We start from the raw sequence: 24,623 nt of genomic DNA on the forward strand, positions 1-24,623 counted from the left end.
AGCCTCCCAGAGTGCTGGGATTACAGGCATGAGCCTCGGTACCCAGCCAATACACCATAATTTTTTAAAGGGCATTTACAAAAAGACTATCAATAAGACTGATACAAACTTATAAGTTTATATCAGTCTTAAAGTACTTATAAACTGTGAGATTACAGGGGATTCATATTTAATTCTTTATACTTTTCTGTATTTTCCAGATTTTTAATCATGAATATGAATATCAAGCTATAATAAGAAAACTTATTTAAAAATCAGATTATAAAATTGTTCAGGTTGCCATAGCCAGGCAGGGTGGCTCACACCTGTAATCTCAACACTTTTCGAGGCTGAGGTGGGCAAATCGCTTGAGCCCATGAATTCAAGACCAGCCTGGGCAACATGGCAGAACCTTGTCTCTACAAAAACTACAAAAATTAGCCAGACATGATGGTGTACACCTCATACCAGCTACTAGGGAAGGCTGCGGTGGGAGGATTGCTTGAGCCCGGGAGGCAGAGGTTGCAGTGAGTCATGATTTTGACACTGTACTCCAGCGTGGGCAAAAGAGCAGGACCCTGTCGCAAAAAAAAAAAAAAAAAAAGAAAAAGAAAAAGAAAAAAAGTCAGGTTGTGAGACAATGGTTTTGTGGTTGTTTTTTTGTTTTTTTGTTTTTTTGTTTTTTTTTTAGAGACAGGGTTTCACCGTGTTAGCCAGGATGGTCTCAATCTCCTAACCTCATGATCCGCCTGCCTCAGCCTCCCAAACTGCTGGGATTACAGGCGTGAGCCACTGTGCCTGGCCCGACAATGGCTATTTTAAATTTGATTCCATGGTTTTCTATACTTTCCAAATTCTTCTCAATAAAAAAATGATTTCATATTGTATTAATTAGTACAATGCAAACTTATAAGATGAGGGGACACTCATGGTGGTCTACCTTGTGATTCTCTAATACGTAGCATTTCACCCAGGGTTTTCACGTGCAGTTTCTCATTTGGTCCTCGGAGGACCCTGTGCCCAGGTGAGGATGCTTCTGAGAAGCTGCTGCCTCCTCTTCTCCCTTTTGCCTTTCCCGCAAAAGGAGACACCTTGATTGCAGGGCCACAGTCAGTTCTGACGCCCATATCTTACAGCACTTGGCAGGGACCCGCGTGAACCCATTACCTGAGTGGGATGTGGCCTCCTTTCTCCCTGAGCTTTCCCTACACCTCAAACTTCTGATCATTCAGCCCCTTACCTCTCCAGGCTTTCAGCACATGCCTCTCCGCCTCAAACTTCTAAATAAATAATCAACACCTGCAGGGCACACTGTCCCTTTCAGTAAGCTTTCCTCCCCCTTTCAAAATTGCAGTAAAATATACGTAAGACAAAATGTGTCATTTAAATCATTTTAAGTATACACTTCAGTGCCATGATATACGTAAGTCAAAATGTATCTTTTTTTTTTTTTTTGAGACAGAGTTTCACTTTTGTTACCCAGGCTGGAGTGCAATGGCGTGATCTGGGCTCACCGCAGCCTCCGCCTCCTGGGTTCAGGCAGTTCTCCTGCCTCAGCTTCCTGAGTAGCTGGGATTACAGGCACACGCCACCATGCCCAGCTAATTTTCTGTATTTTTAGTAGAGACGGGGTTTCACCATGTTGACCAGGATGGTCTCGATCTCTTGACCTTGTGATCCACCCGCCTCGGCCTCCCAAAGTGCTAGGATTACAGGCTTGAGCCACTGCACTGGGCCCAAAATGTATCATTTAAATTATTTTAAGCATAAAATTCAGTGCCTAATATGCATAAGGCAAAATATATCATCTAAATCATTTCAAGTATACAATTCAGTGCTGTAATACACATAAGACAAAATGTATCCTTTCCTGTGATATACATAAGACAAAATGTATCATTTAAATCATTTTAAGTATGCAATTCAGTGCTGTAATATACATAAGACAAAATGTATCATTTAAATCATTTTAAGCATAAAATTCAGTGCCTAACATAAGACAAAATGTATCACTTAAATCATTCTAAGTATACAATTCAGTGCCTTGATATATATAAGACAAAATGTATCATCTAAATCATTTTAAGTATACAATTCAGTGCGGTGAAGTCCATTCATGATGTTGTTGGAACTGTCACCTCCTTCCAGCTCGGGAACTTCTTAATCATCCATCTGTAAGCTTTTGAATCCAGTCTCTTAACGCATTTTATTGCTGTCCCCATTGTCAAATGAGGAAACAGGCTTTCTTCCTGACCTCACTTTTGTGTTTTCTCTTTAACAATTGCAGTCTGGCTTTTGCCCATGGCTGCCTTGGAACGGATCCCCTTCAGGCGGTCAAAGACCTTCTGGGGGCTGAATTTCATGGGCTGCTTCCTGGTCTTGTCTTATTTCTGGTCTGTAGCATTTGACAATCTTGTTTTCCAATCGATCTCAGAAATGATCTCCTCCAGAGGTTTCCATAAACACTCTCTCCTGAGTTTCCTACTACTACCTCTTGGGTCTTTTCTTGTTCCTTTCTGTTCATCTTTTTCTGTTTGATTGTTTTGTTTCTTTTTTTTTTTTTTTTTTGAGATGGAGTTTCACTCTGTCACTCGGGCTAGAGTGCAGTGGTATGATCTCAGCAGCCTGTGCCTCCCGGGTTCAAGTGATTCTCCTGCTTCAGCCTCCTGAGTAGCTGGGATTACAGGCACCAGCCACCATGCCTGGCTAATTTTTCTATTTTTAGGAGAGACGAGATTTCACCATATTGGTCTGGCTGGTCTCAAACTCCTGACCACAGGTGATCTGCCTGCCTGGGCCTCCCAAAGTGCTGAGATCACAGGCATGAGACACCGTGCCCGGCCTCTTTTCATGTTTTTAAATTAGTCTCCCCTTTTTATTTATTTATTTTTAAATTAGAGACAGGGTGTCACTGTGTTACCCAGGCCGGTCTCGAACTCCTGGACTCAATCAGGGTCTTTTCTTCAGGCTTCTCCTTCTCCTGGCTCAGGAACTCATCCTCACTCCTGGAACATTTCAAGAACCACCTGCCTGGTTTCCCTGCCTCTGGTCTTGCCAATTAGACAAGTGTGATCTTTCTACCAGGGAAATGTGATCCTGCCCTCAAGTCTACGAGTGTAGCCTGAGCTGACAGGATAACATCTAACCTCCTTAGTTAGATATAGGATGTCCCTCGTGATCTGGCCCCAGTGACCTCTAACACTATCCCCACCCCACCCCTTGGCAGTCTGCAGTAGAACCATCTGCAGTCCCAGTGCTGGAAGCCAGGCTGCCCCATGCCTCCCTGTCTCTGCAGATGTGGTCACTCTATTTGTGATGTAGTCGCCTATGTGCCTATTTGTCTCTATATCAGGGCAAGGTCTGGGAATTGGGTCAGGGAGGAGGGAAGGGGGATCTTGCTTGTCCTCTTTATGTCTCAGTGCTTAGTGTACCTTATATTTGGACAATAAATAAATAAATGTGTGCTACTCTAGAAAAGAGATCAATGTCTCGATGTAGTGAAAATCAGTAAGGGGCAGAGCAAGGACTGGACATCAGGACTTGGTAATTTCTGACCCTTCCCACTGTGTAAGCATCCTTTCTATGGAGGAATCTCCCAGGGTGACAAAGCCTTAGAGGAAATGCATGCAGTCTCTGTGTGGTCCTAGGAAAATAAAGCAAACAGAATAAGTGTTGTAATCCTGGACTGGAGTAGAGAGACTTCTTACGGGGAGGCATTTTAAGGAGGGTGGAGAGTGGGGACGCTCTTCCTGCCTGCAGATCGCAGTCTACAAGAGCTTGCTGCTTTAGTTGAGCTCACACGAGACCGAGAGGCAGGCGGAATGGTGCGGCTGAAAGACATCTCTGCATCAGAATGCTTGCATCCTGGTTTTTTTTCTACATCTGCCACTGACTAGCCAATCTCAGAAGGGCCAGCAGCCTTCATGTGTAAAACAAAGGGGTAGTTTCCATGTCTTTCAACCCCAAAATCCAGAAAGTGGAAACAACTGTGTTTAAAGATTGTTCAACGTTTTTCAGATTAAACTGGTGCACATTTTCCAAGGTATCAGAGTCGTGGCCGCATCCTCTCGTGGTGCTGGGAATCACAGACTTCGCCCCTCACCCTTGACCGTGACCTGATTCTAGATGATTGTTGCTGGTAGAAATGTGCAAGTCATTCAAGGTACTTCTCTAGAGGAAATAACTTTAGTTTTGCTCTTGATTTTTAACTATGTTTATGTTATGAGTTGAAGTAAATGGCCTTAGAGTTGATTCATTGAGGAGAGAGCGATTCTGCCTAGAGTTCTTTGAAAGCTGGCTGTAATGAGTGAGAGCTTAGGTCACTGCCGAGAACAAAAGGGAAGAGAAGTGGGGAGGCAGGGAGACTGATTCCTTTCACAAACCCAGCTGGTCTCTTGCGTGTGGTTTCCACCCAACCCACCTAGCACTTGGTTAGGACTGCTAATTAGGGGCAGAGATGTGGACTGCTGTCTGTAGCCCTAAAGATGGTTATTAACCAGGAGGCTGAGCTGGTGGTTGCAGCTGACACTGGAAATTCACCCAGCTCCGTCCCTGGGAGACGGACCGTCCCGACATCGTAGACAGCTGTACACCACAGGCATTCCGTTCTCCAAAATCCTATGTTCATTTGTTTCCAGCCACATAAGAAGTAGAGAACAGATGACTTAATTTCCAGATTAGAAGACTAAAGATTGAACAGAAAAAATAACTTGCCCAATGTTACCCAGCTGGCACACAGAGGAGCTGGGATTGCACACCGGTCTGTCTTTCCATAACACAGGTCTACCCACCTCGACTCCTTGCCCTGTCGAGACTTCTCCATTTTTCCAACTGCTAAATAAGTTACACCTGGTTTCATCTCTCCTTCTTTCTTCCCCGAACCCTTGACACACTCTCTCTCTCTCTCTTTTTGTTTTTGTTTTTGGAGATGGAGTTTCATTTCTTGTCACCCAGGCTGGAGTGCAGTGGTGTGATCTCAGCTCACTGCAACCTCTGCCTCTGGAGTTCAAGCGATTCTCATGCCTCAGCCACCCAAGTAGCTGGGATGATAGGTGTGTGCCACCATGCTTGGCTAGTTTCTGTATTATTAGTAGAGACAGGGTTTTACCATGTTAGCCAGGCTGGTCTCGAACTCCTGCCCTCAGGTGATCCATCCACCTCAGCGTCCCAAAGTGCTGGGATTATAGGCGTGAGCCACGGTGCCCAGCCATATCCCATGACTCTCTAGAGCACTCTGTGGTTGTTTCTGGGTTGTTTTCACTTCTCCAACTAGGAGGTAAGTTTTTTGGGGTCAAAGAGCAATTTTTCTACTTTGTTTTCATCTTATCCCAAATTGGCTGGTACCAAGCTGGGCACATGAGACATGCTTAGCAGTTGATGAGCCAATGGGGAACCCATATTGTATTAGAAGACCACAGGCTTTGGGCTCAAGAAATGAACCCTTGTCTCATACAGTCCTGTCCGCGCCTCAGCAGCCCTCTCTTAGCTCGGCAGATCTCAGCAGAATGTCCCTGAGCCAGAGCTTTCCGTGACCACCAAGCCAAGTGCTCCCCTGGCTATTCCTTCCTGTGGCATCCTTTTTCCTCCTTCATCGGACTTACTACAATGTGTACTCATAGGCTCATTTGAGTATCTACCTTATTTTCTCCACCAAAATGTGAACCCCAAGAGGCCATATTCTTTGAATGACTGATCATAGAAACTCCATTACCAACTTCTCAAAGGGCCAACCACAGACGCAGTGAAGAGGGTTCCGAATGACGAATCAGGGACCTGGCCCGTGTTCAGGCGCAGTCCCTGGCTCACCGCAGGGTCGCATCCACACGCTCTCTCTTGGCCTCCGTTCTTCACTTGCAAAACACGGATCGTGGGTCTAGTCCTACCTACCCTCACAGGCTCCTGCCTGAGGAAGTGAAATCATTAGCCTTGCCGTGTTGTTGAAGTCAAGGCCTGACACCAGCATGACTAGTTCTAAGCCCCTTGAGGAAGGGCTCATGTATGACAACCACTCTGTCTCTCTCTCCCTCTCAACATAATTTTTGTGAATGGGCCAAGTAGATATACAACTCAAAAATATAGCAATATACAAAATGCATGCAGTGACAATGTTCCCTTATTCATCTGTCCCCACCACCCCAGGTCCCACTCTTAACAATTACTATTGGTTTCTTTCATAGGATTCCAGAGTTTCTTTATATTTTATTTTATTATTTTTTTTCCAAGATGAAGTCTTGCTTTGTCACCCAGGCTGGAGGGCAGTGACACTATCTCAGCTCACTGCAACCTCTGCCTCCTGGGTTCAACCGATTCTCCTGCCTCAGCCTCCCGAGTAGCTGGGATTACAAACACCCGCCACCACACCCAACTAATTTTTGTATTTTTTTTTTTTTGAGACGGAGTTTCGCTCTTGTTACCCAGGCTGGAGTGCAATGGCGCAATCTCGGCTCACCACAGCCTCCGCCTCCTGAGTTCAGGCAATTCTCCTGCCTCAGCCTCCTGAGTAGCTGGGATTATAGGCACGCACCACCATGCCCAGCTAATTTTTTGTATTTTTAGTAGAGATGGGGTTTCGCCATGTTGACCAGGATGGTCTCGATCTCTTAACCTCGTGATCCACCCGCCTTGGCCTCCCAAAGTGCTGGGATTACAGGCATGAGCCACTGTGCCCGGCTAATTTTTGTATTTTTAGTAGAGACAGGGTTTTACCATGTTGGCCATGCTGGTCTCAAACTCCTGATCTCATGATCCGCCCACCTTGGCCTCCCAGAGTGCTGGGATTACAGGTGTGAGCCACCACACCTGGCTTTTTTTTTTTTTAAAACATTTTTGTGGGTACATATTGATGTACATTTATATGGGGTACATGAGATAGTTTGATACAAACATGACATGCACAACAATTCCATCATGGATTATTGAGTATTCATCCCCTCAAGCATCTATATTCTCTGTTACAAACAATCCAACCACACTCTTTTTGCCATTTTATTTTATTTTATTTTATTTTATTTTATTTTATTTTTGAGACAGAGTCTCACTCTGTTGCCCAGACTGGAGTGCAGTGGCACAATCTTGGCTCATTGCAACCTCCATCTCCCAGGTTCAAGCAATTCTCTTGCCTTAGCCTCCCAAATAGCTGAGATTACAAACATATGCCACCACGCCTGGCTAATTTTTGTGTTTTTAGTAGACACAGGGTTTCACCATGTTAGCCAGGCTGGTCTTGAACTTCTGACCTCAGGTGATCCACCTGCCTCAGCCTCCCAAAGTGCTGGAATTACAGGCGAGAACTACCACCCCTGGCCGCCATTTTAAAATATACAATTAAGCCATCATTGAACACAGTCCCCAGTGTGTGATCAAATTCTCAGTGTTATTCTCTCTTTTTTTCTATTTTCCAGAGTGTCTATATTCACCTACAAGTAACCATGAAAGCACTTCCCCATTGGATCATGTCTTACCCTTGCAAGCTTTCCAGCTGTCTTGTTCCATGTCCAACACCAAGTAAGTCTTTAGTAAATTCAATACATTTAGTAAATCTGTTGATGAAATTGATTAGCTAAATGATCTTATCACCAACACATTGGGCAAGCAACAATGTGAGTTTGCAATGTGCCTTAAAGACAGATGAAAACACACGCGGAACGGGACCTGCTCCAGCGTACCATCCTCTGCCTGCAGCCTTCCTGCTCAGGTCTGAAACCAATCCGGATACCCGAGCCTTGTCTTGTTTTGCTTTTCTTGGGAAATGTCAATTCATTGGTCGTAACAAGGATAATAGGAGTTACTTCCTGACTGCATGAAAATACATAGAACAGAGCCTGGCACAAAGAGAGAAGCCAGCGAGCACCAGGAATGATGGTCACAGGCAAGCTCACCTCCCGCCGCCGCTCACCTCGGATGACCTGGTAAGCCTGTGTTACAGGCTGGATATTTGCCCGGAATTTACGTGTCAAAGCTCTAACCCGCAGTACCCAGAATGTGACTGTATTTGGAGGATGGAAGGAGGTAATTAAGGTAAAATGAGGCCATCGGTGTGGCTCCTAATCCGATGTGACTGGTCCTGAGAAGATGAGGATACTGACACGTGCAGAGGGAAGCCGGTGTGAGGACACAGGGCAGGGTGGCCGTCTGCAGCCAAGGCGAGTGGCCTCCGGAGAAACCAGCCCTGCCGACACCTTGGCCTCCCAGTCAGGGCACTTTGCTGTGACAGCTCAAGCCGGCTAACACACCTTGCTTAGCCCCGCATTTCTCAAATATATTAAACTGGAGAAGTTGTCTTGATTGTTTAGAGCAGTTGTCCCCAAACTTTTTACACAGGGGGCCAGTTCACTGTCCCTCAGACCGTTGGAGGGCCGTCACATACTGTGCTCCTCTCACTGACCACCAATGAAAGAGGTGCCCCTTCCTGAAGTGCGGTGGGGGGCCGGATAAATGGCCTCAGGGGGCCGCATGGGGCCCGCGGGCCGTAGTCTGGGGACACCTGGTTTAGAGCGAAGCCCTGGGCTGTGCTGCCACAGGGGCAGAGGCTGAACCAACCACCTGTCAAGGAGTTTCCATCCAGAAAGGGGTGAAGGAGGCTTCACCCTAGGGGGGCCCGTGGCCCTGTCCCCAGGAATTCTCCAGCTATGCCTGGGGGTGGAAGCCACCTTCCTGCCTACTCTTTTGTTGATTTTGTTGTTGTTGTTTAAGAGCTGGGGTCTCAGTCTGTCACCCAGGTTGGAGTGCAGTGGTGCAATGACAGCTCACTGCAGCCTCGAATTCCTGAGCTCAAGCGATTCTCCTGCCTAAGCCTCCTGATTAACTGGGACTGCAGGTGCACACTGCCATGCTGGCTAATGTTTTTGATTTCTTATAGAGATGAAGGTCTTGCTGTGTGGCCCAGGCTGGTATCAGATTCCTGACCTCAAGCCATCCTCCCCGCTCCGCCTCACAGAGTGCTGGGACTGCAGATGTGAGCCACAGACCCGCTCTCCTGGCAGGTCTTTGAAAATGCCTGCGGAGCTGTAGCAGCCACAGCCCTGTCAGGGAGAGAAGCCCCACTTGGGGTTGTCGGGGAGCAGGCATCTGCCAGAGATTCTGCCTAGTTTTGGCACATCTCAGGCCAGCCTGGGCTTTGATTCCTTGGCTAACCCTGCTTCCTTTCTTGCTGAAGTAAAGAGATGTGGTTTATGACGTTTGTAGCTCAGACGGCCTTGACCGATACAGTCTCTACGGAGTCAGATCCTGACTTTCAGCTACTCTTGATCAGTGACTCCCGCCGGGGCTCTGGCCTGCCTCTCACTCCTGTAGTAGTGCAGGGCACTGCAGGGCCACTCACATCCTCTGTCACCTCTGGGCCTCCAGGACAAGTCTCTAAGCGGAGTGGGTGCCTTTGCTGAGCAGCACCTGCAGACACCGACCAGACCACTTCTTCCAAGAGTGGTGACAGCTGCTCAGGTTCTCACCGAGAGCCTGGGGCTCCCTCCCGTGGGCTTCTGTGGCACCATTTGCCCATGGTTATTTAACCACATGGCACAAGGGTGGATGTGTGTCTGTCTTAGGTTATGATCTGAGACACCAAAATAGACACTCCTGGCCGAGAATGGTGGCTCACACCTGTAATCCCAGCACTTTGGGAGGCCAAGGTGAGAGGATCTCTTGAGCCTAGGAATTCCAGACCAGCCTGGACAGAACAGCCAGGTGTGATGGTGCACACTTGTAGTCCCAGCTACTTGGGAGGATCACTTGAACCCAGGAGGTCAAGGCTGCAGTGAGCCATGATTGTGCCACTGCAGTCCAGCATGGGTGACAGAGCAAGACCCTGTCTCAACAACAACACAGAACAAAACAACACCAAAAGAGACACCCCTTTACCACTAAGACAGACCTTAAGGTTCAGGAGCCAAGAGTTACCAACAGGTTGAGGGTTCAAAGTTTGGCTGCCGGGGCAACTTCTTAAATTCCTACAGGAAAAGTCACACTCTTGCTAAACTCCCTAACCACAGGAGCTAGCAAGCACATCATCCTAACTCCGACTCACAACCCAGCCCACTACAGCTCTGACTGGACAGAGGACCATCCTACAAACATTCTTTCCTGGTAAGAACCGTACACTCCAAGCCAGTTCTAGTCACGTCTAGAGGCTCCACATAAACTCTCTGTGTCCTTTAGTTACCTTTGACATAAAGAGCCAAATTCCACCTCATTTTCATCTAGGCCTCCCCACAAAGTGAACATGGATGTATGTTACATATATGTTTACCTATTGCACATACACTGGGCTCCCCTCATAAATATGCATTGATTTTGCCCCAAACTTGCTGAATATGCACGACTCTATTGTGTAACACAGACCCTGTGAGGCCTAATCCACATCCTGCCCTTTCTGTCTTTGAAGAGACCTTCAGTCCAAACTGGAGACCATCTCTTCCCAGTTTGCAAACTGATATCACCAACAAACGTCTCCCTCCTTTTCTTTTTTTTTTTCTTTTTTGATGGAGTCTTGCTCTTGTCACCCAGGCTGGAGTGCAGTGGTACGATCTCCACTCACTACAACCTCTGCCTCCTGGGTTCAAGCAGTTCTCCCTGCCTGAGCCTCCTGTGTAGCCTGGATTGTAGGCACCTGCCACCATGCCTGGCTAATTTTTGTATTTTTAGTAGAGACAGGTTTTGTCATGTTGACCAGGCTGATCTTGAATTCCTGACCTCAGGTGATTCGCGGGCCTTGGCCTCGTCAAGTGCTGGGATTACAGGCTGAGCCACCACGCCTGGCCTAAAGCTCTCTCCTTTCAACCATGGGGCCATCTTGGTGGTCTTTTGGATGGCAGGCTCCTTGAGGCCCAAGCTTGTGTCATAACATCTCTGGAGTCTCAGCGCTTGTCACAGTGCCCACTGTGTGCTGCTTTTAACCAATTGGTGAGGTCTATGTGCCCCTAGCCTGCGGTGGCTGGTCAGTCCCTCAGCTCCCAGGAGTCCTGTGGGTGCTCACAGAAATGCCAACCACTGTCCAGCATTGACTTTTTTTTTTTTTTGAGATGGAGTCTCACTCTGTCACCCAGGCTGGAGTGAGGTGGCACAGTCTCAGCTCACTGCAACCTCAACCTCCTGAGTTCAGCCTCCTGAGTAGCTGGGATTACAGGCATGCTCCGCCACACCCAGCTAATTTTTTGTATTTTTAGTAGAGACGGGGTTTGGCCAGTTGGCCAGGCTGCTTTCGAATCCTGAGCTCAAATAATCCACCTGCCTCAGCCTCCCAAAGTGCTGGGATTACAGGCGTGAGCCACCGCGGCTGGCCAGCACTGACTCTTTTACGGCTTGCTATTGCAGAGTCAGGAAAGATCCAGACCAAGATGCAACCTTCACAGCAGCTCAGAGTTCAATAAAATACCATTTCTCGAGCAGCACTTACTGGAGTGGAACAGAACCGGCTGCCACTGGCCCTTGGCCTTGCTACCCTCACTGGAAGGACCAGAGTCCAGAGCCTGGCTGCATATTCAAGGACACCAGCCAGACAGTTGAGCAGGGGGTTGCAGCTTATAAGGTCATTGGCCCCAGGGGCCGCTACTGTGGTCATGGAATCGGCTGCGATGTCATCCCAGGTTGGTGGAGGTGGTGGGTCCTCACGAGGCCTTTTAGGCCACATTGCCCAGTGGCTCAGAGCTAGACAGGAGGCTTTCTGGGCCAGCTCTGACCCCGGTTAGCTGTGTGCCTTTAGGGAAGGTCCCTAACTCTGAGCTTCCTTTAATTATCCATTAGACAGAGAGAATAATAATTATACATTAATAAAGACATGTTTAGGGAATGAATGAAATACTGTGTGTTAAACCGTTTAATTCTAACACCTTAAAAATTATTGTTTTGGGTTTGTTTACTTGTTTGGCTGATTTAGCTCCAATCTGTGGTCCTCCTCCCCCTCTACCTCTTATGGTCTGACCTACTTAGGTCCAAAACCTGCTTGCTCTTGCTCTCATTCCTCGCAGCTCACACAGGCTATGCTATCTGACCCCCTACTTTTCTGTGTACCAAACCTTCCTTTTTCTTTTCACATTCCTAGCTCCTACTGGTCCATTGAGCCCTTCCCTAATTCTACACTTCCTTCTTCCCATCTTAATCCTGTGATTCTCAGTCCCAGCGCTGGGAAATTGTGTACCTAGAAAGGGTCATGTGTGGCTGAGTCACTTTTTTTTTTTTTTTTTTTTTTTTTTGAGACAGAGTCTCATTCAGTTGTCCGGGGCTGGAGTACAGCAGCACGATCTCGACTCACTGCAACCTCCACCTCCCGGGTTCAAGCGATTCTCCTGCCTCAGCCTCCTAAGTAGCTGGGATATTACAGGCAGGCACCACCATGCCCGGCTAATTTTTGTATTTTCAGTAGAGATGGGTTCCACCATGTTGGCTAGGATGGTCTTGAACTACTAACCTCAAGTGATCCAACCTCTTTGGCCTCCCAAAGTGCTGGGACTACAGGTACTCGCCACCACACCCAGCCTAATTTTTGTATTTTTAGTAGAGATGGGGCTCACTACGTTGGCCAGGCTGGTCTCGAACTCCTGACCTCAGGTGATCTGCCCACCTCAGCCTCCCAAAGTGCCAGTGTTACAGGCATGAGCCCAGCCCCACATCACTTGTTACAAGGGGGAGAGAGATAAAGAGCCAGACAGACCAGCATCTACCTGCACCATTAACGTAGAACAGCTCAAGTCTTCCATCACCACCATTAGACTGTCAGGATTCGCACAACTCATGGCTCCTAATTGATGGGCTCTCGTGTTCCAGATGTAGGGCTAGGCACTTACTTGCACTATTTTATTTCATTTTCACAATAGCTGTATGAGGTTGATGACCTAGTCTGGACAGGAAGAGCTGTGGGTATCGCCGAGGCTGTGCTTACGATACATCAGTGAGGCACAGCACCTGTGCATCCCAGCAAAGCCCAGAGTGATCCATTTCTCGCCTCAGTAGCCGACGTCAGCATGCCAGGGGCCTGGCTCCTTCTCTGGCGCCCCAGTCCTTTCCAGAAATTCACCCAGCTTGCTGACAAGAGACTGTGCAGGTGCTGCTGTTACCTGGTGGGGGGCTGTCATCGGACAGCTGCAGATGATCGCCCTGAGGCTTGGTTGTGGAGGTTGTCAAGCAGAAGGCTGGCAATATTCCCACAGCCCGGATGTGCTGAGGCAGCATATGTGAGTCGGGCCACAGCTGCTGCGGCCACAGTGTGGCTTTGTGCTGTGATCGCCTGCAGAGAGGAGCAGCCACTCACCCATCCGCTGACTCTCCTAATTGCTTCTTAGCACCTATAATTCCCTTTCTCCTGGGAAAAGCCCTGCAAGTTCCAGGCTTTCCCCTACCCTGTTCTGTGGATTCCTTTTGGTTGATTTCCCGGTATGAGATCCAGCATTATTCCTTTTGAAATTGTAATCCCTGCTCTTTTCCCACATCGAGAGTGAAACTAAGAGGCACTTTTTAAAGAATCTGCTTCCAAGTGCTCTTGGACCACGTTTAAGTTCTCTGTCTACTCTAGCAGGCTCCGTCGATTCCCAGGGCATCTGTCTGAAGTGGGGCCTCTTCTGGCCAAATCCTACCAGCCAAGACCTGGATCTCCCAGAGCTCAGAAAGCTCCCACCGGCAGGGGACCTGTTTTCCTTCCTGCTTCCTTTCTCTCCCCTCGTCCCCTGGTCTCCAGATGAGAAGACACAGATGGCGCTTGTCCCAAGAAGACCTTCACTTGTGCTGTGGGCAGGGAGGTCACTCTTCCCTTTCTTAGCACAAAGCAGTCACTGTGCTCTGCCTTGCAGAGGGAAAATGCAAATGGTGCTCTGGGTGTGGCCGAGTTCCTGGGGGCCCCAAGTGCCGGGGCTGCATTCTTTATGGCACAGCCTTTTTCTTCCCTTTCCGCAGGCTGGGCCTGAAATATGAAGATTACTTGAAACTCATTCTATGCCAGGACATGGACATCACAACAAATTGGGTAATGAGTGTCAACTCAAAGACTACTTCAGATTAATTGCTGCACAAGAAAACCGGAAATGCCCTGAAAGCTTATGGACCATAAATGAAAGAAAAGTTCATCACAACATCCTCAAGCTTGGAAACAACCCTAAGACTTCAAGAATAACAAAGAGATGTGAAGCTGAAACTCCCCTGAACTTTAATAACAAAAGCAAGGTGTGATAATTGTGCAAGAGAGAACTGTTTTTCTATTACCTCTACAGGAAGATATTATTGCAGCATCATTATTTTTGCTGTTGTTTGTTTTATTTTTTATTTTTATTTTTAGAGACAGGGTTTTTTTCCCCCCCAGGCTGGAGTGCCGTGGCATGATCATAGCAGCTCACTATGGCCTCAAACTCATGAGCTGCAGTGACCCTCCAACCTCAGCCTCCCCAGTAGCTAATACTATAGGGCAGGCAGAATCATTCTTCTATGAAGAGAGATATACAGCCCCAAAAAAATGCAGAGAAGGGATGTTTAGAGGTACCTCGGGCAATTACTAAGCAAAAACATTGCGTTATTCTTTTGAGTTTTATATTTGTAGTATTGGTCAGCTTCTGAAACTTCGTAATTTTGTTCCAAATAAATTTCTTGTTCTAAATAAATATTCACTTTAGTACTGAATTTCATTTATGTCATTTTATGTTTTCTTTCCTTGAAGAGGATCTCCGGTATTGAATAAGGTTTCAGGCCCCACAAAAACTGGATCTAGCCCAGCCTCTGGAACGGCTTTCTCAGCACTACTTCAAACATGTGTCCCTCACCTTCATTCCTTTTGCCCCACCCTGGGGCCATAGGGAAAGCCTTTCTTGCATTGTTCACCAAAGCCTGGAGATTTCAACCACTATCAATGGCTATACATGTTGTATGCCCAGGGACACCGATGGTGCAATCATAACAGCTAATTTTCCCTGCAGTGCACAAATCTTATACTCTTGAAAGCCAGATGTAGTCAGTTCTCAGTCCCTTTGATGTAAGGAAGTTCTGTGTGTGCAACCAGCCTCCTCTTCCTGCATGAGCTCCTTGAAACACTGCTTTTTCTGGAAAAAACAAAACAAAACAAAACAAAAACAAAAAAAAAAACCATGGGAACCTATTAGGAAGAGCATCGACCATTATCAGGCAGCTTAAACACCTTTGCAAGAACTCCTGGTAAGAACTGGATCTAATTTTCCCCTCTGAAACTTGACCACTCACCATGACTTTCCTGGAGCAGGGTATGATATTTTGGGGGGTGGGGGGTGGGGGACAGAGCCTCGCTATGTCACTCAGGCTGGAGTGCAGTGGCGTGATCTCAGCTCACTGCAACATCTGCCTCCTGAGTTCAAGTGACTCTCCTGCCTCAGCCTCCTGAGTAGCCGGGATTACAGGTGCGTGCCACCAGGCCCGGCTAATTTTTGTAGTTTTAGTAGAGATGGGGTTTCACTGTGTTGGCCAGGCTGGTCTCAAACCCATGACCTCGTGATCCACCCACCTCTTTTTCCCAAAGTGCTGGGATTACAGGCATGAGCCACCATGCCCTGCCAAGGATATTACATTAACATGCTTAGGATTCCTCTATAGCAACAATTTCGTTCTGTTTTCAGGCGAATAGGAAATAGTCTATATTCTTGACCTTTTATACTAAATTTCCTTTTGTACCCCAGATCCACTTAATATCAAAGTTTTAATGAAATTATTGAATCATTAATAGAGCATTCTGAGCACCTCTAGGAGGGTTACGCCATCTGCCTGTTTGCTTAGCTACTAGTTAAGGATTGTCCTAGATTTGAAGTTTATTATAAAGAATCCCACTGGAACTACCTGCTTGAATTACAATCTGATTTTTATCTTATGACTGGAGGGATGAAAACAGCCTAAGACACATTTATGGTGATTGTTGTACAACTTGGTGAGGTTACTGAAAATCACTGACTTGTGCACTTTGGAATGAGTGAACTTTGATTCGATAAAGTTTTAAAAAAATCTGACATGCTTGATGGTCTTTCAGTTTAGGGATTAAAAACACAAGAGCAAAAAAAAAAAAAGGTATAAAATTCGTGTATATCTCACAAAAAGTAAAAGTTGTTAGTTAAAAATGGGAACTTTTAAAACATCCTGGCTTTTATGTAAGAATAATCTTAGCTTGTAAAACCCTACTTATCACGTATGCTATCTAAACTACTCCTTGAATCTCAGCATTCCTGAAACCTTTGAAACTCTTAGTATTCAAATTTTAAGATTGTGACTTAAACCAAAAACCTCACAAGAAATGTTGACTTTGTCCTGAGTGGCTAAGAACAAAAACCCCAGCCAGTGACTCAGTTGTTCGTTCAGTAATGAATCCAACACCTAATATGTGCTGATCATGGGAGTGAAGGCATAACTGTGTGTTTCTGTCACTTTAGGTTTGGTAAAGCAGGACTTGTCATTGCGTAGAGCAAACAAAAAGTCTTTTATGGGCAGAATTCAGAGACTAAGAGCCACATGACCCTCAGTTTTCAAAGCTTGAATTTTTAGAATTCTACCGTAACTGCTGGGGTAGTTTCCTCTAACAATGTACAACTATGAATGTAAATAAGTCCAATTGGATGATGGGATTCTCTGCTATTAGGTAAAGGTTTCCTTTTTTTTTTTTTTTTGAGTTGGAGTCTAGCTCTGTCGCCCAGGCTGGACTGCAATGGTGCAAACTCGGCTCACTGCAGTCTCCATCTCCCGGGTTCAAGTGATTCTCATGCCTCAGCCTCCTGAGCAGCTGGGGTTACAGGTGCCCGCCACCATGCCCAGCTAATTTTTAAAAATATTGTTAGTACAGACAGGATTTCACTGTGCTGGCTAGGCTGGTCTTGAACTCCTGACCTCATGATCCACCCACTTCAGCCTCCCAAAGTGCTGGGACTATAAGCGTGAACCACTGTGCCTGGCAAGCTTTCCATTTTTTTAAAGGGCCTGCTCTCCTTAGTTGGCTGACATTCCTTCTGGCTAGTGTGTTCTGTCTGGGAGCCTCCATTAATATTCTAGATTGAGCAGGCTATGGCTGGTTATACGCTTCCTAATGAGAATTGATTTCTATAGCTGGAATCAGCAGAACCAAACAGTACACAGTGTTCCTTCTCAGGGAAATACTAGCACGGATTTGGTTGTTGAGACGAGATACTCGCCACCTTGGAAATGCTAGTCCTCTGAAGTGGAACACAGACAGATAGGTTTTATTGGGCAGGAAGCACGGGAGGGGTCTGTTTGCTCATTTCAAGTGCACAAGTCATTGATTTTCAGTAAATTCACCAAGTCATGCAACTACCACCATCCATCTGTGTTAGACTCCTCTCCCCTCCTCCTCCTCCTCCTCCCCTCCACCCCTCTTCCTCCTCCTCCTCCTCCTCCTCCTCCTCTTCCCCTCCTCCTCCCCTCCTCCTCCTCCCCTCCACCCCTCTTCCTCCTCCTCCTCCTCCTCCTCCCCTCCTCCTCCTCCTCCTCTCCTCCTCCCCTCCCCTCCTTCTCCCCTCCACCCCTCTTCCTCCTCCTCCTCCTCTCCACCCCCTTCCTCCTCCTCTCCTCCTCTCCTCCTCCTCCCCTCCTCCTCCCCTCCTCCTCCTCCTCCTCCTCTTTTTCCTCCTCTTCCTTTCTGAGACAAAGTTTCACTCTGTCACCCAGGCTGCAGTGCAGTGGTGGAATCTCGGCTCACTGCAACCTCTGCCTCCCGGGTTCAAGTGATTCTCCTGCCTTAGCCTCCTGAGTAGCTGAGATTACGGGTACCTGCCACCATGCCCAGCTAATTTTATTTTTTTGTATTTTTAGTAAAGACGGGGTTTCACCATGTTGGGCAGGGTGGTCTTGAACTACTGACCTCAGGTGATCTGCCTGCCTCAACCTTCCAAAGTGCTGGGATTACAGGCGTGAGCCACCATGCTCGGACTCATTCCTTCTTCTTAATCTCCACGTTCTTCCAGCACTCTTAAAGATTTTGTGAACTACACAATGTGCCTTTTAATGCATGTTTTTTTGTTTTGCTCAAATCAACCCAATCTTACTTCTGTTGCTTACAACCAAGAACTCTGGGAAATATAGAAATGGACAACAGGAGCATTGGCAGCAACATACTCTCAGAGAATGGTGAGAATCTGAGCTTGGTTGTCCGGTCTGGTTGAGCTGGAGGACATTGAAAATTCATATGGTGAATTCAGACAGTTCATGGCATAAATTGTCATTTGTGGTCACCTGTGGTAAAGGTAACCCAGTACAATGAAGAGCCCCGAAATTACTTTGGTGCCAGCCTAGTAACGAATTATTCTTTCCTTTACATTTCTTTCCTCTACTATTTTATATAGGACAAACTAGTGATGGATAATTTTGTCCGCAAGATACAGAATGTTGAGATGAGATTGTGACGGAATTAGAGGAATGGCTATTACCCAGAGCTCCTGGGCTTGGACCTGGACACGGAAAATGATGATCCTTTTGGGGGTAAGAGGGAATGTGTTTTTCTTTTCTTTTTCTTTCCTTTTCTTTTTTCTTTTCTTTTCTTTTTTTTTTTTTTTTTTTTGAGATGGAGTCTCACTTTGTGGCCCAGCCTGGAGCATAGTGGTGTGATCTCGGCTCACTGCAACCTCTGCTTCCTGGGTTCAAGCGAGTCTCCTGCCTCAGTCTTCCCAGTAGCTGGGATTACAGGCGTGCACCACCACACCCAGCTAATTTTTGTGTTTTTAGTAGAGACGGGATTCCACCAGGTTGGCCAGGCTCCTCTCGAACTCCTGACCTCAGGTTATTCACCTGCCTAGGCCTCCCAAAATGCTGGGATTATAGGCGTGAGTGCCTGGCCTGGAATATGCTTTTCAATTGCACAAGGGTTATTAAGTGGGAGCATCTTTATTGTATATTATCTTTATTTTCAGAATTGTAAAGATGATAAAAAAACACATTCGACATTAGGTAGCCAAAGGTGTGAATGATTGTAGCCATCTGGCATTCTTTTCAGCTGCTTTGAAAGTGTGATCGAGATAGTTTTTCCTAAATCCATTCGTCCCTTCATCTGTAATTACAGAACCATGGCTTCAGCTGTACAATGCCGTGGGGAATAAAACTCCATTTCCCACTCTCTTGTGGCCAGCTTACTAGGGTAATTAAGTCCTACCAATTAAAAGTAGATGCATTATTTGGTCTTTCTTCGAAGGCTCCAGAAACAGGAGAAAACAAGTGCCCTTTAGTCTTCACCTGTTCCTGCTAACACTGGCCTGGGATGTGGACTGAATGGCTGGAGCACCAGTAGCCCTATTGGATCATGAGGTAGAATCTGTGCATACTGGAGGGAGAAATAACAGTTTGGACCTACGTGAACAAACAATATTCCTTCAGTATAATAAAATGTATATGGATGTTTTTCCAACATGCCAGAGGAGATAATGGTAAATAAGGCGTAGTTTCTATGGACACATAAATGAGTGGGGTGGGGTGGGGTGAGGCGGGGGGGGCGGGGAGGAGGGTAAAAATTAGGCAAGGCTATTAGGGAAGCACACCGGTGAAACACCTAGCCTAATCCTGAGAGTATGGTGGGTGGAGAGGTCTGAAAAGGCTCTCTGCAGGAAGTAACACCCTCTTGGATAGATAGGATGGGCCAGTCCTTGGGGAAAGGGCAACATTTTCTTAGTCTAGGGCAGTTAGGAAGTGATAACACTGTTTAACACCTTGGAAGAGATACGGCAGGGAGGTAAGCTAGGGTGGGAGTTTAGACTCTATCCCCAGAATATGCGGAGCAAGTGAAGGGCATTTAAGCATGGGAGTAAGCGGCCAGGTGTATTCTTTGGAAAGATCATTCCATCATTCCACTTGCTCTGTTCAGCACGGGGACTGAGAAGAACTAATCAGAGGCGTGGAGACCAAGTCCATATTTCCTCTTGAAACAGCGATAGGGAGCGAGGGGAAGGATAGAAAAACTAGAAAAGGAGGTCCACACCAAAGGCACACTTGGCCCCGATGAACCACCTGGAACACGCTGGGAGCGCTGTAACCACGAAGCAATTCTGAGCAAAAGCCGGGGTGGATTCCGGAAATGCCAGGCCCTCTTTTGGAAAAGGAACAATTAGGCACGAAGTGGAGTAAGAAATCACAATCACTGGAGCCTCGGAAATTCGGGTTTCTTTCTTCTGTTCACCCAAACCGCTTGCCCAGCCATGTTTCCAGAGGGCAGCCCGGCTTTCCCTTTTCTCAGAACACTCCCCAGCTCTCCCAAGACGGGTCGGGTGGCGTGGTGCCGCGGGGCAAAAACTAAGGCGCTGTACAGCCTGGAAGAGCAAGCCGCCCAGCAAAAGCCAAAGAAAAGGGCTCTCGGCGGCAGGGACAGACCCTCATTCGGGATGGCTTGGATCGGACAAGGAAGGCTGTGTGCCGTCAGCTGTCCCACTTCGCTCTGAAGCCCCGTGGGCTCCATCCACTGCCCCGCGGCCCGCGCGCCTCCCGGCACCGGCTGCATCGCTGGGAGATGAGGCGCTGGGAGCGCGTGAGGCTCTCGGGCGCGGCTTGCATCCGAGAGGAGGCAGCAGCCGCGGGCACCGTCTGTTTCCTCAGTCTGAGTATACACATTTGACCTCAAAACACAAACCCTGTCTTTGGCGTTTCTGCATTTAGAAATAAACATCACTCCAGACGCCGGCCAGTTTATAGCCACAGAGTCGTAAAGTTTTATTTTTAAAGGGGGGTGGGTGGAGGCGGAAAGGACTTGTAAAGTTTCTTTAAAAAAATTTGTTTTTAAATAAAGGAATTAACTTCTGCAAGGCAAGCAATCAGCCGCAGAATGCTCGAGGCCAGGAGCGCGATCCCCCGAGGCGCGGGGCGCAGCTGGGACGTTTTGGGGGCGCGCGGCGCGGTGCCCGCGAGGAGGCGCGGGGTTCTGGGGGCGCGCAGTGTGGGGGCGCGGGGCCCCGGGGATGGGGATGGGGTGGGGACCGGGGGTGGGGAGGAGGCGCGCGGCTCTGGGGGCGCGCACTGCGGGAGCGCGCGGTACCGGGGATAGGGCGGGCCGGGGCGCGCGGGGGCGGCGGGCGCGGCGCTGCCAATCGCAGACAAAGGCCGCCCCAGTGAATCATGTGGTAGCCGGGGAGGAAGTGCGGCTTGTTTTCTTTCCTCCAGTCTCTGGGCTGCAGGCGGAGCGCGATGCGCCGAGACCCCCGCGGGGGCGGCGGCGGCCGCGAGTCCGGATGAGGCCGGAGCGTCCCCGGCCGCGCGGCAGCGCCCCCGGCCCGATGGAGACCCCGCCGTGGGACCCGGCCCGCAACGACTCGCTGCCGCCCACGCTGACCCCGGCCGTGCCCCCCTACGTGAAGCTCGGCCTCACTGTCGTCTACACCGTGTTCTACGCGCTGCTCTTCGTGTTCATCTACGTGCAGCTCTGGCTGGTGCTGCGCTACCGCCACAAGCGGCTCAGCTACCAGAGCGTCTTCCTCTTCCTCTGCCTCTTCTGGGCCTCCCTGCGGACGGTCCTCTTCTCCTTCTACTTCAAAGACTTCGTGGCGGCCAATTCGCTCAGCCCCTTCGTCTTCTGGCTGCTCTACTGCTTCCCCGTGTGCCTGCAGTTCTTCACCCTCACGCTGATGAACTTGTACTTCACGCAGGTGAGTCTCGGAGAGGCTCCGGGAGGCGCTCACCTGGCGAGGTGGTCCCCGCGCGGTGCCCGAGGCAGGGGCGATGGCAGCCGCGGGGGCGGGTCCAGCCCTAGGGTTTGAGGGTGCAGGGAGAAGGCGCGGGCTCCGGGGTGGTCCGTACCCCGTCCTACCTGCGGGCACTTCTCATAGGAAAGCCCCTTCTATTCCCAAAAGGGACGAGGAGAAGGAGGAGGGAGGGCTGGGGGCCGGCCACTCGCTGCCTCTAGCTCCAGATTGTGCGGTGGGTTCGGGGCGCTTCTCTGTGCGCAGCGTCAAGCAGCAGCGCCTGCATACACCAGTTAGGACGGATGGAAGGTGTGTCCCCCAGGGAGGTCCGAACTCCAAAATTTGCCCTCCCTCCCAAGACACCTAACTCACGGCTTGGAAAGGTCTTCTGCCTGATGGCCTCCAGAGTTGGGCCTGACACTGCTTTTTTGAGCATTGGTAGGGTGGGACCGTGCTGGTTTTGATGAGATGTTTTGAACCTCCGGCTTAGGAGCTCTACTGAACTGCGACTTACTAACTCATTCCACCGGATTGCCAAACAGCAGGCTGGAGAACACCCAGCTCCGAGCTGTTGCCGCTCATCAGACTTGCTGTCTGCGCTCATCTGAAAGGCCCCAGGAAAAGGCCATAAAGTTGACGAGGGCTCTTTTACAGCCACGCAAAAATCATTTTATGGGGCATATTGTTAAATAAGCTAATGGGAGAGGGCGTGAATTAACGTGGCTGCTGCTTTACCGGTGATGGTTGACTTAAGAGAGCAGTAATTGTTGAGCACTTTGCAAATGCTTTATAAAGCATTGCACAAAGGTTTAATAACGCAGTCGCAGTCATCACCACCACCACCGTCATCATCTCTGATTCCCAATTAAATTTTCCACACACTAGGATGTCCATTTTCACTAGGACTGCCAAAAGGGAAGGCACCAACAGTGTCACCTGGTGAGGGTAATTTAAGAACTGTCTGATGGGCAGAGGCCCTGTGCAAGCAGGCGTTTCATTCCTTTTAAGTGTCTTTCTCAAAAATAAAAGTTATGAGGCCGGGCGCGGTGGCTCAAGCCTGTAATCCCAGCACTTTGGGAGGCCGAGGCGGGTGGATCACAAGGTCGAGAGATCGAGACCAACCTGGTCAACATGGTGAAACCCCGTCTCTACTAAAAATACAAAAAATTAGCTGGGCATGGTGGCGCGTGCCTGTAATCCCAGCTACTCAGGAGGCTGAGGCAGGAGAATTGCCTGAACCCAGGAGGCGGAGGTTGCGGTGAGCCGAGATCGCGCCATTGCACTCCAGCCTGGGTAACAAGAGCGAAACTCAGTCTCAAAAAAAAAAAAAAAAAAAAAAAAGTTATATATATACATATATAACTTTTTTTTTTTTTAAAGGAGGCCGTACTCGGGGCTCACGCCTGTAATCCCAGCACTGTGGGAGGCAGAGGCTGGAGTACTGCTTGTGCCTCTGAGTTCAAGACCAGTCTGGGCAACATGGTGAAACCTCCTCTCTACAAAATGTACAAAAATTAGCTGAGTGTGGTGGTGCCTGCCTGTAGTTCCAGCAACTCAGGAGGCTGAGATGGGAGCCTGAGCCCAGGAGGTAGTGAGCAGAGACTGAGCCACTGCACTCCAGCCTGGGTGACCTAGCTAGAGAGACCCTGCCTCAAAAAAAAAAAAAAAAAAAAAGCATATGTGATATTTAGTAGATACTATAATCTTTTAAAAATGGGTCTACTCTCAGAGCCTTCTTAGAAGTCCGGCATATCAGCATATTTTCAAGTTGGAGAGTAATGTGTATCGTCTGTCCAAGTGCTGCTTTTAAACCTGCAAACCAGTTCAGGCAGGCGGCTGCATTGCGCAGACACTTGGGCTTTGTAATTGAAATGAATGGGGCGGTTCCAGCAAGATGCAGAAGACAGGTGAGGTGTTGTTACCCCAAGAACTGTGACCGTGGTGATACCGCACATGGAGCTCTTTATTTTTGTCCCCTCTTGGGGGGCCAGTGCAGAAAGAGGAAAATCTAGGAAACTGCCACAGCTCTCCGGTAATGACATGCAAATTCTGAACTTAGAGCCGGATTAGAGGCCGGGCTGCACATTTTCTGCACCATCTGCTGGTTGGTGAGTAAATGCTGAGCAAGGGAAAAAGTGAGCAGGCGGGCAGAGCCACTCTGGCCCAGGGGCCCAAAGTCACGGCGATGTCTTTGTATCTCCCAGGTCTGCGGGCACCACCGCAAAGAGCGTTTTGCCTGAGGGCACAGGGTGGCTGGCTGGAGAACGTGGCACATCTCCATCTCTTAGTGCTGGCATCTCAGAGCCTGGCAGAACAAAGCCATTTCTGGCTTGCTCACAAAACAGTGATACTTCTGGGGAGTTGTAAAGGGGTCGGCCTGCTGACACCAGCCCAGCTCTCCCTCCCATCTCCTCCTCACCCCGTCACTCCCTCTGTTTCTTAGAGCCATTGCAATTACAATTAAAGCTTAAAGTGGGGAGTTGTAAGAGTGACTGCTCCTTGGGCCCCCATCTCAGACCAAGTAAATGTGATTTTAGGAGAAGGGGCTAACAGCTAACAAGAGCCATGTTTAAGAAAGCACATTTCTGGCCAGGTGAGGTGGCTCACACCTGTAATCCTAGCACTTTGGAAGGCCAAGGTGGGCAAATCACCTAAGGTTGGGAGTTTGAGACCAGCCTGACCAACCTGGAGAAACCCTGTCTCTACTAAAAAAAAAAAAAATACAAAATTAGCTGGGCATGGTGGTGCATGTTTATAATACCAGCTACTTGGGAGGCTAAGGCAGGAGAATCACTTGAACTTGGGAGGCGGAGGTTGCAGTCGCTACCATTGTACCCGCCTGGGCAACAAGAACAAAACTCTGTCTAAAAAAAAAAAAAAGCCACACTTCGAAGCAATTGGTCATATTTATTTTTATCAGAACCCTCTGAAGAAAGTACTGATATCGTTCCCATTTCCCAGAGGAGGAAACTGAGGCTCAGAGAGGTTATAGGTGACTTGCTCAAGGTCACATTGTCAGTGGATGGTGGAGCAGGGGTTCAATGCACCTCTGTG

General features: G+C 48.4%; 1 protein-coding gene across 2 annotated transcripts in view; it reads left to right on the forward strand.

The window, feature by feature from the left end:
* Positions 1 to 21,007: 21,007 nt before the first annotated feature.
* GPR137B (G protein-coupled receptor 137B) overlaps positions 21,008 to 24,623 on the forward strand; it is a 66,017-nt gene continuing 62,401 nt past the window's right edge. Inside the window, exon 1 of one of the 2 annotated variants that reach the window (XM_074385350.1) lies at positions 21,008 to 21,533. In XM_074385350.1, coding sequence (XP_074241451.1) covers positions 21,120 to 21,533 — 414 coding nt within the window. In that variant the 5' untranslated portion in view covers positions 21,008 to 21,119. The remainder of the gene's footprint in view (positions 21,534 to 24,623) is intronic. The other variant, XM_010345887.3, reaches the window with a different exon arrangement.

Source organism: Saimiri boliviensis, chromosome 14, assembly GCF_048565385.1.
Source record: "Saimiri boliviensis isolate mSaiBol1 chromosome 14, mSaiBol1.pri, whole genome shotgun sequence".
Taxonomy (NCBI): Eukaryota; Metazoa; Chordata; class Mammalia; order Primates; family Cebidae; genus Saimiri; species Saimiri boliviensis.